This window comes from Ranitomeya variabilis, chromosome 3, assembly GCF_051348905.1.
Source record: "Ranitomeya variabilis isolate aRanVar5 chromosome 3, aRanVar5.hap1, whole genome shotgun sequence".
Classification (NCBI taxonomy): Eukaryota; Metazoa; Chordata; class Amphibia; order Anura; family Dendrobatidae; genus Ranitomeya; species Ranitomeya variabilis.
Genome location: NC_135234.1, coordinates 238,326,361 through 238,341,836, shown reverse-complemented (window position 1 = coordinate 238,341,836; position 15,476 = coordinate 238,326,361). Strand labels below are relative to the sequence as shown.

At 41.7% G+C, this 15,476-nt stretch overlaps 1 protein-coding gene across 2 annotated transcripts in view; it reads right to left on the bottom strand.

The window, feature by feature from the left end:
- The window catches only part of ACACA (acetyl-CoA carboxylase alpha), a 483,059-nt gene that overhangs the window by 309,483 nt on the left and 158,100 nt on the right, over positions 1-15,476 (bottom strand). For both annotated transcript variants that reach the window (XM_077295311.1, XM_077295310.1), the window contains exons 28-29: positions 15,090-15,179; positions 6,507-6,625 (exon numbers count right to left, since the gene is read on the bottom strand). In XM_077295311.1, coding sequence (XP_077151426.1) covers positions 6,507-6,625; positions 15,090-15,179 — 209 coding nt within the window. The remainder of the gene's footprint in view (positions 1-6,506; positions 6,626-15,089; positions 15,180-15,476) is intronic.

Below are 15,476 nucleotides of genomic sequence, written 5' to 3'. Positions count from 1 at the left end.
CACTAGTGATCAGTGAACGTGCTTGGATAAGGTGTTATCCGATCATGATCGAGTGATAATGGAGTGTCGTCGGCGTGTTCGAAAAATATGTTTGAGTGCCTGCGTCTGCATGTCTCGCGCTTGTTACACCCTGATTTTTAGGCAATCCCTGCATGTGTTGCAGCTGTCGAACAGCCGCGAGACATTCAGGTGCGGGGACTCGGACATAATTTTCAAGCACGCCAACGACACTCCATTATCACTTGATCATAATCAGATAACACCTTATCCAAGCACGTTCACTGATCACTAGCCAGAACCATTTTGGACCACCATATTTCACCCATCACACATAGTTACAGCACTTCTGAGAGCCAGGGAGGTCATGTCAATGCCTCAACTGTGGATTGATAGAGGATACAAATCCAGTGCTGGATTATGGGTTACTTTACACTCGAATAATAAAAAAAACAACCTTTGTTATAGAGCCAATCATTTACTTGAGAAAAATGCCTCAATCTTACAGCAACTTGGAGTAAAAAAAAATGATCAGAAAAGTAAAAATGTCAAATTATTCCTTTGTGCATAATATGAATAAAGAACATTTCTATATTTTAGTATTTTTTTCATAAAAAAGTTAAAAAGGAAAAAAACAGATTGACGGAGATTATTTCATACACAGTGTATTGGCGGAGCTCTAAATATGCATATACCAAGAGGGCACATATTAACCTCTAATGTGCCTCAGCATAGTGAAGACTTTTTCAATATTGTGTGTTAATTGGGGATCATCTGATTACAGCCTTACAGAATTAACTTGATGGTTCGGTCTGTGAAGTGCTGTGGAAATTTATGGCTTTATAAAGTAAAATAAGTAAAGGAACAAATAAGTAAATAAATCTCACTTAAAATTTCTGGGCTCTTTTTATAGGACTACTAGACTTGGGTTTTATCTAATATCACCTAACATTTCACTTCCCACACCTAGTGCACCTCTCCTTCACTTTTGATTATACTGTATAGGTCAATCCAATATTTACCGTATATGGCCACAAATCTATTTGTAATCATATTAAAAGAGATTTTTATTGATTTCTTTTTTTATAACCTTCTAACCATTAGTATCTGGCAACCAAAGAAATGGAGCATCTTGACGGGACTTGTCTGCAGCGATATGAAATGGAGTGACCACCCAAAATTTGCACTTAAGTTCTGGATGCCTTATGTTTGGTCAAGTAGCCACTTCTTGTGAGCTCAGGCAGTCATATCCTTACATGTTCAGTGTCTGCCATCGTACACTGGCCCGCTGCAAACAGGTCTCTCTTCTAAAGGCAACCGCACTTTATTGTCCTGGGTATTGAACATAAAGTCCCATAAGAAAGGCGCAAATAAAGTCTACTATAGGTCATGTTGGCAGATACGTGGAGTTTGTTGTTTTGTTTTTTTTACTTAAAAGCATTTTCCAGGATTCTTAGATTGATTACTTAAGATATTAACTGTACTAGCTGATCCACTAACTATGTCATCAAATTACAGTTTTAGAGCATCAATATGTAAGGAAGATACAATAGAGTAACAATACAACGGTACAATGAAGAGATTCAAAAACACAAGATGCAATTGGAGGAAGCTTGAACAAACTCGCGATCTATAGAAATGGGCAAATAGCTAGAGAAAAGGAGTGTTCTGATAAAAATACACTACTTTTCCAGTACATTGACTGACCTTTGTGCTTACAAAGACACACATTTCAGCAATCATCAGCAATATGTGAAAAATAAATCTAGACTACGCCGAGAAGGGACAGCTGAACAATGGATGCCAAGCATTTACACTTCCTCTTATTCATGCCTGTTGAAACCACAGCAGGGAGCAAATTTATGGGTCCTAAAGACGAGTCCTATGAAGAAAAGGTGTATGTGTTTGAACTATGCTTATTCTCCTGAAAAAGCAGTGAAGAATGTGTGGAGTGGAATACAGATGAATCCACAGTATTTCACCAGAAGAGTGTGTGTAGCCATATGTACATACGGTACTTCTTATGTCAACCACCATTATCCATTCACAGTATACTGTATATATTATACCCACACATACATAGATATACATATATACACATAATAATGGTGGTGGTGATCAGATGTTTTATGCACAGACCTATAAGACTACATACACTGTATATGTGTACATCGCTCTCTCTCTCTATATATATATATATTCAGTCTATGTAGTCTGTATAATGAACTGTTGTCCTCATATCTACCACCATTATTAATTCACAGTAGGGAGCTCTGGGCTGCTTATCATATATTGTTACATATTTTCATATGGTTAAAACAAAAAAAGAAGATCAATCTTCCATTAATCGAGCAAAGATGACCATTAAAAAGTCTTTTTTGGCTACCTACAGTGGCAACTGTGAGCCAAAGCAGTGGAAAGTGCTCTGCCCGGCAACCCCACCTATCAGCCATCATCTGCTCCGGCAGGTGGAGTAGTGTGGCTCCACATGTTCACTAGTGGCTGCTCCCAGTACTGCACCTCAATAACGTGCAGCAGCCATGATGACCCGAGCCACTCTGTTCTGGCTCCATACTCTGCACAACCGCCCACTACACGAGTATGTTAGAAATATCTTTAACCTATTATTACAGTAGCTGTTTTTTATGCGAATCCTGCGATGACCATTATTTAGAGCTTGACACATTTGGACTTTACATTGAAACAGGACTTCTGTTCATACTAACAGACACGATTAAAATATACGTTCTACAAAAGGAGGAAATTGATATTAATTATTTCATCAATTTGTTCCTTATTCGTCTCATGATCTCAACATTTCAAGTTGGAATGACTAATTTTTCTGGTATGAAGCAAACTATGTAAAATTCATTTGTACCCCCTGCAAATCAATACCCATGGCCGACAGCTCTAAAGAAAAAAAAAAAAAAGAAAAAAGAAACTTGGTTAAATGGTGCTGGGAACAGGAAAAAAAGAAGATCATTATGAAGAAATTGCATTAAAATAAGATTGCATTTTTTTAAAGAGTGCAGAGAGTATGGAGAGCAGATGGACCCAGCTGTGTGTCCTATTCCAATTTTGATTACTTTCCTTGTGTCTGCAGCTCATTTATTCATTGCAGGCTTACCCCATCCTAAAAAACCGCTACACTAAAATTAATGGACTGCTGCTCAGCCAAGAAAACTCCACTGGTAGAATAAGCCTGGCGACAAATACGTAAAGAACATTCTTAGGGAAGAGACTATTTCAGGCAAAAAGAAACGATGGAGAATTGAAAAAAAGAGAAGAAGGCTGGTCCGATATCTGAAGACCAGATATAACAATCCATATGCTTTATGACAGATCCGTTACAATGTACCATTTTACATCTAGCCGAAAACAACATAAGATCATTTTTTTTTATATTTTAAACAAACAAATATTTCCTGGTTAGGCCTGGCCCTTCACATATGTGTTCCAACTTTTATAGCTTATGGGCATGAATTAGTGGGAGACGCTTTGTTGCCACACAGAGTCAACAGAGAGACACAGACCAAAAACAGACGAAAATCATAAAAACCATATACACAGCGCCATAAAACTTCTGCTAAACAAAGGACACTTCGCTAAGACCTGAAGCAGCAATATTTCCCAGGACACCAAATCATTTCAAGCACTCCAGCGATCTGCATCTCAGAACCTTTTCTTAAAATGTTCAAGACATACCTCCTCCCAATGTTAGATTTCATATTTCTCACCCAATTTCAGCACAGTACAGGATTCATGTAATACAATATTGGGTATGAGCACTGCATGGCGGGTATGCTAAACAAATCATACTAAATCAAAATAATATTTAACAGTGTTATGTCAATTAAACAAAATCGGAGGAAGGTCACTGTGATCAGTTCATAAAGACAGTTCTGCATGAAATTGAGCTGGACATTTCCAACAAACCGTTCTCCTACCAGATTCTGACTACAACGGAAACTGACGCTTTTCAATATTTGACCGCAGGGAAACACTGCCATCTAGTGCCCACAAGATGGGTGTACAGTATAACAAGTTCACATCGTAATTGTACCAAGGTAGCCAGAACAGAATTCAATAAAATCTCACATGTATGCAGTAGATGTGCATATTAGGTGCTGAAATAACGTTTTGATGCCTCTGACAGAATACAGTGGTGGCTAGTAGCATAGGCCATGAGCAGTAAAATGTAAAATTCCCCTATTCTTAAGAACAGAAAGGATTGTTAACAATAAACATACTGAAAAGTTGCTTTTTTTTTTTTTAAAGTTTACCTATTTAAGGTGATGACACAACCTCTTAAAATGGTGTTTTTATGTTAAATGTATTTAAAACTCTTTAACTTATTAAAACTTGAATACAAAAAAGATAAAATAAAAATGTATGCTTTGTAGTACACCCAGAATCATAACAATAATCCCATATGGGAATTAAATATGGGGAAAACAAGGGATCCAAAAATTAATATTAAAAAGTTATTTTTATTCAAGAAATAACAAAATAATTTAGGACGCCAACGAATGAAGTTGGCGGCAAAACGCCATATATACATAAAAAACACCACCATTTCTTTCTGTCTTTTATTTATGCCTTCTGCTTTTGCTCAGCATCCCCTACGACTACTCTGCTTTTTTACATTGTATGGTTCTAAATATCTTGAACAAAAATAACTCTTTAATATTACGGTAAGTTTTTGGATCTCTTCTTTTCCCCATATTTATTTCTCATACGGGATTGTTGTCATACATTACATGAAGTGCCTCCCTTATTTAGGACATTGTATTGATTTAGAATATTGATAATCTTACAATTTTACAGGATCAAACAATAAATTAATTGTAATTCTGAATATTTAGTATATGATATTAATTGTACTCATGTGTCAGAAACTTTATACTGCCTGCACTGCTCACAAGTGGGAAGTCTGTCATATCTCCTCTGCTGCTAAACATTTTATTTTTAATCACCAGGGAAAGCTTTCTTCCTTTCATTCAATTATTGCCATTGTAAAGGTTAATAGACCAGCACACGGAGGTGACATAAGGAGACGCCTATTAACAAGAGAAGAGTTTTAATCTTGGCTCCAGATCAGATCATGTATCACTCTGGAAATGTCTGAATGTAATCATTTATTATCATATACTGTATATTTATTCTATTTTCCTGTTGGACTTTGTAACTATATCTATTTATCTGTATTTTTACTATGATGAATCATTCCATCACATGCTCCTAGTATCCCGTTTTGAGGCGTTCCCTGAAATATTTAGGGTTGCTGGGAACATTTTCCCTCTGATCTTTGAGAAAGAATGACAGATAGTGTTCGAAACGCTCATGCTTTTCTCGTTCATTCCATCATGCTTTTTTTTATATTAATTTTTAAATGTTACAATAAATTGGATTTTTCACCCAGGAGCATTACTTTTTCTTTTTTCAAACCGTAAAGTAAACCAATTAGAAAGAATATGTATCATCACGTTTTAACTCTTTAACCCCTCACTACCTATGAAGTATAGGTACATCATAGGTCATGTCCTTGTATTTGATGAGGGCTCCGGCGCTGAGCCCACATCGTTCCCCACACATGTCATGTTTAAAGCTGCTGTCAATCACTGACAGCAGCATTTAACTCACGCCTGGTGAAAGGGCATCACAAGACACACTCAACAGCGCACCTGTCAAGTGATCGCGGGGCACCGATGGGTTGTGCCGAAGACTTCAGTGCTTGTCAATGCAGATCTCCTATGAGCGCCAGCCCGTGGCGGTAGGAGTATGGTGGTGGTGGTAGGAGATGATGTTTTGTGTAGCACAAGCTAACAGAAGATCGCAGCTTGAAATCTCCTAAGGAGACTATTGAAGCAAGTAAAAAGTAGAAAAAAAGTAGAAAAAATATTTGTAAAAATATAAACGTTCAAATCACCACCCTTTTACCCCATTCAAAATAAAATAAAAACAAACCATATTTGGTAGCGCTGTGTTCATAAACACCCAATCTATGAAAATATAAGCTAAATTAATCCGATTAGTAAACGGCATAACGAGAAAAGAAATCGAAATGCCACAATCACACTTTTTTGGTTGCCACAACACTGCAGTAAACTACAATGACGGGGAGATCAAAACATCTACCCCAAAATGGTGTCAATAAAAATGTCAGCTCAGTGCACAACATAAGCCCTTTTCCAGCCCCAGATCCCAAAAAATGAAGACATTATGGGTCTTGGAAAACAGCGCCATTTTTTAAAATTTTCACTTTTTTTTGCGATTTCACCACACTTTGAATTTTTTTCCCGTTTTCATCAACATACATCCTCTTGTATCCAGTAGACTGTGTAAAGTGACCAACCCTGTGATCAGTTGACTAAATCTCAGTTAACAGAAAATGTGCATATGAAATTTGACAACAATTTAGGATAATACCTGACGAAAACTATACCACCAACAGAGGCGTGAAGCGATGCTAATATTTGTATAGTCTTATTACAAGGCGAAACACTAACCTGTTTGGATGGGATGTCGGTAACATAAACTGAAATTCAACTACACACGTGTTGTCCTTTAGCTGCCGATGCTGCACGCTATTCAGCTCATAGGCAATATATGCTCGCCGAACATACACCTGAAAGACAAAAGTACGACTGAATAAAACAAAATAACAAAACGTTGAGGGTCCGCAACAATAGGTCATGACTGAGTCCAGGGATCAGATGGCAAAACGTAATGAAGTTTTACAGAGAACTTACAGTTGCATTTCTGCTATCAGGTTATTAGCTACACAGCAAACAAAAATAAAGCACATAATGCACCACTTGGCACACGATTCGGAGCTGCACCCTACACTACTACTACATCTATAAGCCCCTAAATTGTACACAAAGCTCTGTGAAAATTAGAATTTTTAAAGGAAATCTATCAGTTGGATCAACCCTCCTAAGCCATCTATGTGGACATGTAGGTCATAGGAAGCTGAACAAAATGATACCTTGATATTTGCGATCTGACTTCTTATTCCAGAGAAATTCGGCCTGACGGACACCGGAATGTGAGTATGTACTGTTTGTTTGTTTTTACATTTACGATGGTAACCAGGGTAAACATCGGGTTACTAAGCGCGGCCCTGCGCTTAGTAACCCGATGTTTACCCTGGTTACCCGGGGACTTCGGCATCGCTCGTCGCTGGAGAGCTGTCTGTGTGACAGCTCCCCAGCGACCACACAACGACTTACCAACGATCACGGCCAGGTCGTATCGCTGGTCGTGATCGTTGGTAAATCGTTTAGTGTAACGGTACCCTAAGATCTCGCCACCTCCTGCTGCCGCAAAACTCAGAAATATTTCCAAAATCTGTCCTGTCCTCAAACATGAATCTACTAAAATGTTAGTGCATGCTCTCATCATCTCCTGCCTCAACTACTGCAATATTCTCATCTGTGGCCTCCCTGCTAACACTGTCACACCTCTCCAGCATGTTATTAACTCTGCTGCCCTACTAATCCACCTCATTCCATGCTTCTCACTTATGCATATCTCTTCATTGGTCCCCAATTCGCCTATGTATACAGATCAAACTAACAATGCTGATCTAAAAAGATGTCCACAATTTGTCTTCTCCATATATCTCTGATCGAATATCCCGATATCTTCCAACACGCAACCTCTGGTTCTCCTAAGGCCACTCTCTCTCCTCCACACTCATTCGTTTCTCACCCAATCACTTCCAAGACTACTCACAAGTGTCCCCCATCCTCTGGAATTCTGTGCCTCAACACATCCGATTCAGCCACACTCGGAAGTTTTAGACAAAACTTGAAAACTCATCTCTTCAAGAAAGCTAACAGCCTGCAATGACCACCTCACCACCATCGAAGCTGGCTCAACTGCCCAACTTACTGTCTCCTTCCCCATTATCCTGTCGACTGCATGCCTGCAAGGGCAGGGCGCTCTCCTTTCTGTGCCAGTATCATTGTTAGTTTATTATATTTTATATTTGTATCTTGCATGTAACACTTTCTCATTTACAGAACCATGGAATCGATGGTGCACTAAAAATGAATAATATCATCTTATTTCACTTACATACTCTGCCTTTTTGCTCAAGAGCCCTTACACTAGATACTTCTACTATATATGCAAAAAGCAATGTTTAACTATTTGGACTAAAAAGATATGTTCACACATGCAAGAAATTTCTGCAACTAAAAATACGGTATCTCATACATGATCATATATTTCAGCATGGGGTGCATACATTTTTACAAACACTACAGAGAATCTATAGCGGATATTAAAAAAAACAAACACAGACAACCATGAGTTAGGACAGTACAAATTTCACGCTAGCCATTCAACCAAACAGATTCACATTTCCTGTTCTTTTTCACAGTCACATGGACATAGCATCAACAGACAGGTTCTAACTCATTAACTTCTACAGAAATATTTTGTAGCCACGCTCTGATAGGCACAAAGGCCAGTGGAAGGGAAGGGTTAAGACGTGACATCACCTATTGCAAAATATGGATTCAGTATTATCTACTGCAGTGCCCCCCAACCTGTGGCTCGGGAGCCACATAGCATGTGGTTAGCTGGCCCACGATGTGTGGCTTGCGGCTGCCTGCCAGCTTGGTGCATTAACCAGTTCTAGAAAAGAATTATGAAGAGCAGGTCTCCAGATTGTGAATTTTGTGAGTAGCCCTGCACAAAATAGCAGATCTGAATGTGCATATTCTGGCCTTGGGGGTTTGGAGATAATGTAAGTATCGTAAGCTGAAACCTGTCAGAGGAGATGCTTGAAGCTGGATGCGATAGTGTGGTGGGAGTGAATGATGCGAGAATACTGCATGGAGGCTCTCAAGGTCAGAAAGGTTGGGAACCACTAATTTACTGTATATAAAGGTTCTAACGAGGATAAAAGTGACCCATTCTGCCAATCAGTGTGGGTCTGGTGGTCAGAGCCCCACTGATCAAGAAATCATCACATATCATGTGGATAGCTGATAAAGGGGTTGTCTGGATAAAGTTATGACTTCAATTATTGTGAGACCATGTTCACACGTTCAGTATTTGGTCAGTATTACACATTAGTATTTGGAAGCCAAAACCAGGAGTGGGTGATAAATACAGAAGTGGTGATGGGTTTCTATTATACTTATCCTCTGATTGTTCTGCTCCTGATTTTGGCTTACAAATACTGAGGTAAAAAAAACTCACCAAATACTGAACGTGTGAACGTGGCCTTACAATTTATGTTTTCATATGCAATCAATCATACTAATAACTGGCAGATGCAAATGCATGAAATAATATAAAAAAAACCCTCTTCTTGTTAAAAATTGATTGTATGTCAGTTAAAATGCATCATTATCATTTTGAAGTTCTGTAACTTGCAATCCACTGGTAGCTGGTGGGATGAAACGAGCTCTCAGCACAGCAAAGAGCAAAGATCGGGGAATGCGTGCTCTTCATTCACTTTTTAGCTCACAGATACAAGCTGACGCATCATGGAGGACGTTATACAGCAATGCTCAGCTGTATTGCCCTGAATCAACCGATTCCCTCTCAATAAAGAATAATGGGCTGTATCACATGACTTTTGCAGTCTCTTCCAAGCAAGGGGGACTTAATCTATTTTTTGTAGTGGATGGCAAGTCTAGGAGGCAGGGGAAGAAATGTCCCATAAGGAGAGAAGAACGCCGATTTCTATGATGATATACATAAAGTTTCTCATAAATGCCCGTACTTTTGATTTACGCAAAGTGTGTTGAAAGTCCAGCTCAGTTTTAGTACTTAAGTCTTTCCACCGGTTATCTATCCAGCTATCTATCCACCTGTTAGATCCCCCTGTTAGATCCCCTGGAGCTCTAAATCCTATTGTATTCCACAAGTTTTCGTTTACATGGCAGAAGTGACAATGACAGAAAAAGTCCATTCTGACTGCAAAATAATTGTGAAGGAGTATTCCCGAGAATGCTTGTTCACAATTGTGAGAAGCTAGCCTTGTTCAAAAGACTATTGGATGATTGGACGTAAAGAGGAATCCGCAGCTCTAAGTTATACAGACTTTTTCCAGTCCAGTCTTATTGTTGTGTTCTATTAGACATTTGTTGTTTTATTAGAGCAGTGATGGGCAACTTTTGAGTTTGGTGTGTCAAAATTCGCCCAAAAATCGAGCATAACTAGGTTGGCATGTCACTTCGAGAAAGAAAACATTATTTCATGATATTTATAATTTAAATAACAAAAATGTATACCGTATTTTTCGGACCATAAGACACACTTGGTTGCCTTATGGTCGCAATATACTTACAAATCCTGCGGCTGTGGTGGTGCTCTGTGGTGTGGTGGTGGCGGGCTGTGCCCCGGGGCAGTGGCAGCGGCTCTCTGTGCTCCATGGGGGGCTCCGCCAGCATTTAGTCAAAGTCTAGAGGCCCCTGCATATCCGTTGCTGCCATGTTGCGGCGGTGGCCTCCGGGAACATGGCCTCCGGGAACATGGCTACCAGGCCGGGGATGGCGCATGCTCAGATTCAGATCGCGTCCCAAGATCTCGGGAGATGAGATCTCGGGACGAGATCTAGTTGCTAAGATGTGAATCCTGGAGGCCACAGCAACATGGCAGCAACGGATATGTGGGGGCCTCCGGGCTTTGACGAAATTCCTGTGGAGCCCCCCACGGAGCACAGAGAGCCGCTGCAACTGCCCCAGAGCACAGCTCCTGCCCCTGAGCACAGACCCCCCTGCACCAGCACAGACCCCATGCCCCAGCACAGAACCCCAGCACAGCCCCCCTGCCTCAGCACAGAGCCCCAGGACAGAGCCCCTGCCCCAGCATAGAGCCACCATCCCTGCCCCAGCACAGAGCCGCCGCCACTGCATCAGGTTGAGATGGGATTTCCTGGAGGCCACCACAATAGCCTGTACCACCGAACGACCCCTGTGACCACTCCTCCACCTGTGCTGATCCTTTCCCTGGTAAGCTGAATTCAGACTGTAAGACGGACCCCCATTTGACACATTTTTTTTCCGCTATTTTCCTTTTGAAAATTTGGGGTGCGTCTTATGGTCCAATGTGTCTTATAGTCCGAAAAATACAGTAATTGTTAAATACAGTGGGTATGGAAAGTATTCAGACCCCTTTAAATTTTTCACTCTGTTTCATTGCAGTCATTTGGAAATTCAAAAAAGTTCATTTTTTTCTCATTAATGTACACTCTTTTGAATGCAATAACAGAAATGTAGAAATTTTTGCAAATTTTTGCAAATTTATTAAAAAAGAAAAACTGAATTATCACAATGGCCATAAGTATTCAGACCCTTTGCTCAGTATTGAGTAGAAGCACCCTTTTGAGCTAGTACAGCCCTGAGTCTACTTGGGAATGATGCAACAAGTTTTTCACCCCTGGATTTGGGAATCCTCTGCCATTCTTCCTTGCAGATCCTCTCCAGTTCCATCAGGGTGGATGGTGAACGTTGGTGGACAGCCATTTTCAGGTCTCTCCAAAGATGCTCCATTGGGTTTAGGTCAGGGCTCTGGGCTAATAAGGGTGTAATTAGGACGCACAACAGTAATAGTGGTGAAATGGAGTCTGCACTATGCTGCAAGATGGCGTTCCTTATGTAAATTAAGATGGCTGCTGCTATTTCTAATGGCGGGAAACGGCACCCATAGCACAGGCCCTCACCTCTCCCAGACTCCTCATCACTTATCTTAGTATTGATGGTCAAATAGAAATCCACGACACCCCAGAACAGTAGATTGGATGATGGTTGCTGTGGTTATGTGGTTGCTGGTAATGGCAAGCCCCCAGAGATGCGTCCCCCCGCAGCATTCCACTGCTCCCTGCTCCGCCTGACGGCTGCCAGTAAGGTCAAAGATCCCCTAACGGCAGTCCCAGAACTAGATGCTCTGTGCCGAAGTTCTGTTGTTTTGTATCTACACTACACTACAGCAACTGTTTTATCCTTGGCTAGAGATGGGCGAGCCCCTGGATGTTCGGGTCCGGCCAAACAGTTAAAGTTCGGGTTAAGGTACCAGAACAGTACCTGGATCCCATTCACTTGAAAGGGGGTCTGGACATTCAGTGTTTGCCACGCTGTCATGTGCATGACAGTGCGGCAAACAACGCTTCTGATCAGCGGTGAAATCATCCCAGCTGGTCAGAGAACCACGGTTCCCACACTGCCAAAAGTCAGCGTGAGCGCTCAGCTGTGATCGGAGGTATAACATTTACCTCCGGTCACTGGTGTTAGCTGATGGGACTACTGATCCCATCATCCGACACCTGCTGTCGCTAATAACAGTGAGAGCAGTTGCGGCGGATGGGAGCATTCATCAGCCACTTCTACGCTGTAAATAAATACCGTAGTTGAAAAAAATGGTGTGGGCTCACCTGTATTTTTGATAACCAGCCAGGCAAAACTCACAGCTGGCTCTGCAATCCTCAGCTGTCAGCTTCAATAACGCTGGTTATCAAGAATAGAGGGGTCTCCACCAAAATGGCATGGGGTCCCCCCCATTATGGACAACCAGCCTTGCTAAAGCAGACAGCTGAGGGCTGGTATTCTCAGGCTGGTAAGGGGTCATGGATATTGCACCCCCCCCCCCCCCCAGCCTAAAAATAGCAGCCCGCAGCTGCCCAGAAAAGGCACATCTATTAGCTGCGCCAATTCTGGCTCTTTGCCTAGGCTCTTTCCACTTGCCCTGTAATGGTGGAAAGTCAGGTTCATATTTGTGGGATTGATGTCACCTTTGTATTGCCGCCAAGTGACATCAAGCTCACAGCTTAGTAATGGAGAGGCATCTATAAGACACCTATCCATTACTTATCCTATAGTTGTATGGCAAATAAAAACACAGCCAGTATAAAGTCCTTTATTTGAAATAAGACTAAACACAGTTTTCACCTATTCCACCGAAGCCCTTGGTCTCCTGTAATAAAACCAAAATAAAAAACAACAATATATTTATACCTGTCTGTCATTCTGTCCCACGTCGTAATCCTTGTCTGGGGGATAAACAATTTTCAACCTGGACGGTGCCAAGATGCGACCGTCCAGGCTGAGAACCACTCGTGACTGAACTGCTGCAAGCGCAGCCTCAGAGACCGGTGGTGAAGTCATCTAGGTTACATCCGGTCAGTGAGGCTCCATTCCCAGCCGGAACAGCCGTGACCTAGTTGACATCTCCGCTGCCACCGCCGCTCCTGCTCTCACTGTTATTAGCAGCAACAGGTCGGGTGTTGAGATCAGTAGTTCCATCAGCTGACACCAGTGACCGGAGGTAAACTTTAAACCTCCTATCACAGCTGAGCGCTCACGGCTCTCTGACCAACGGGGATGATTGCACCGCCGATCATAAGCGGTGTTTGCCGCACTGCCAAGCACATGACAGCGTGACAAACACCTAGTGTTCGAGCAGCCTAACCCGAACAGTAGCACGGACTTCCTGAAGAAGTACGTGTTCGGTGTCCGTGTCCAAACAGTAAGTGTTTGGTACAGACGCCGAACTTTACTGTTCGGGTTCGCCCATCTGGCCGTGCAGGAGCCGGGGATGAAATGTCCTTCTCGGCATGGGGCCCCATGCTTCTCTGAATGTGGCCGCGTGTCATCAAAAATGGCTAGTGCTGACACGTGTCATAGGTTCGCCATCATGGTATTAGAGATTCGCTAGCTCGTTAGTTCAGCCTCAGTAATTAACGTTTCCATTCGATGACAGTAAGCAGAGGAAAAATAAATGATGCGCATTCTGTTGTTCAGGAGGTGCAGGTTGAACTGTAAGGATATGTTTCCATGGTCCGTATCGGCAGCACTTTGGACGCAGCTCCGTCCAAAGCACTGCCGGCTTTTGTATGAGCGGTGATTCAGCATGTGTTCATTGAACCATGCAGAATCACCGCATCCTATACATTGGACTGTGATATTTATCTAGCGGAGACTGAGCGTCTCCGCAAGATATATTCATGTGCTGAGGTCTAGATAAATGCGCCACATGTCCGTTTACGCAGGGAAGCCGGAGGCGTCCCTGCACTCATAGTTGAGATGGGATTTCATAAAATCCCATCCACTATGTTGTAACATCTGGCTGCTGCGGATTGGACGCTAAGGCTGTACGCAGCATCCAATCCACAGCGAATACTGACCATGGAAACATACCCTAAATACCTCCACCAAAGTAGTTAGCTTTGGGGAGGAGGGTGTAAACACTTCTGCCCATTCAGGGGGTTGATCCCAGGGAGGGAGAACAATAAGTCATAAGTTTAGTTAGGGAGTTGGTGCAGTGATGTAAATGGGCGAGGATCTATTGCTGAGGTCCTGGTGCCCATGTATGGATGGCCCATGGAGTTTGGAGATCGGTTGCCAGCCTCGCTGGACACATGCTACAGATGTGGGATCTATCCTCTGGATTTGAGGAACTATCTGAAGGACTGTTGCTGCTGTATACATGTGCTATGGTCGTGTTTTCTGTTGTCTCGAGGAGCATGGACTGTGATTACAGACTATACTGGCGTGAGATACGAAATCTGTGGGCCAACCAAAAGTTGGGAAACAGTGAGTATCGCTCAGAATGGGGGCAGTGGAACTACCGACCCCGGGGAGGAGAACTTGTGGACGACATGGGACAATGTTTTTTCTCCATCTATCCAGAGTTGTTGTAAAACCATGAAAAGTAAGGAATAAAAAATAGTTGCATCGTTAACCTGCCTAGGTGAATAAGCAAAATGCTTGTTCGTCCGTTGAAATTATCTTTTGTGCTGTACAAAAAATCACTGAGAATAATGGCAGCCTATGGGCTTTCATTTAAGCAATCTATTACAGATCATTAAGTGAGCATCATTAATTGTGGTCTGCCTGCATTAGTTTAATGCTGCTGGTTGGTTCGTGTAAAGGAACCTTTAGTACAGCACATCATCAACGCCACAATAGAGACACAGCATTGCCACCTACCTTACTCCCTTTCTCACAAAGTTCCTTGGATAAGTTACTACTTTAAAAAGTGGCATTTGGGTTAAATATAACTTTACATTTTAAATACATTAAATCTTGAATCTTATAGCCAAGGACATGAAAAAAAAAAAAAACATTTACCTCTAATGCAGCCATTCTGACCACTTGGTTGCTGTGGTAAAAGAAGTTTGGAAGGACATCGAAGATGGATGTTTCAGACAGAATAAGTTTCTAAAAAAAAATAAAAACAACCCTGAAGTCAGTGCTCTGATACACAAAAGAGAATAAACATTACATACTAGCTGAAACAAGCATACAAAACAAATGACCCACCAAACTTAATATGCAAATTGCCTCTTCAGAGAAAAAGAGGACTTGAACTCTATAGCGCCACCTGTTGGAAGTAGCAATCCTACAAGTCACAATCAACCCTTTAACCCCTTCATGACCCAGCCTATTTTGACCTTAATGACCTGGCTGTTATTTGCAATTCTGACCAGTGTCCCTTTATGAGGTAATAACTCAGGA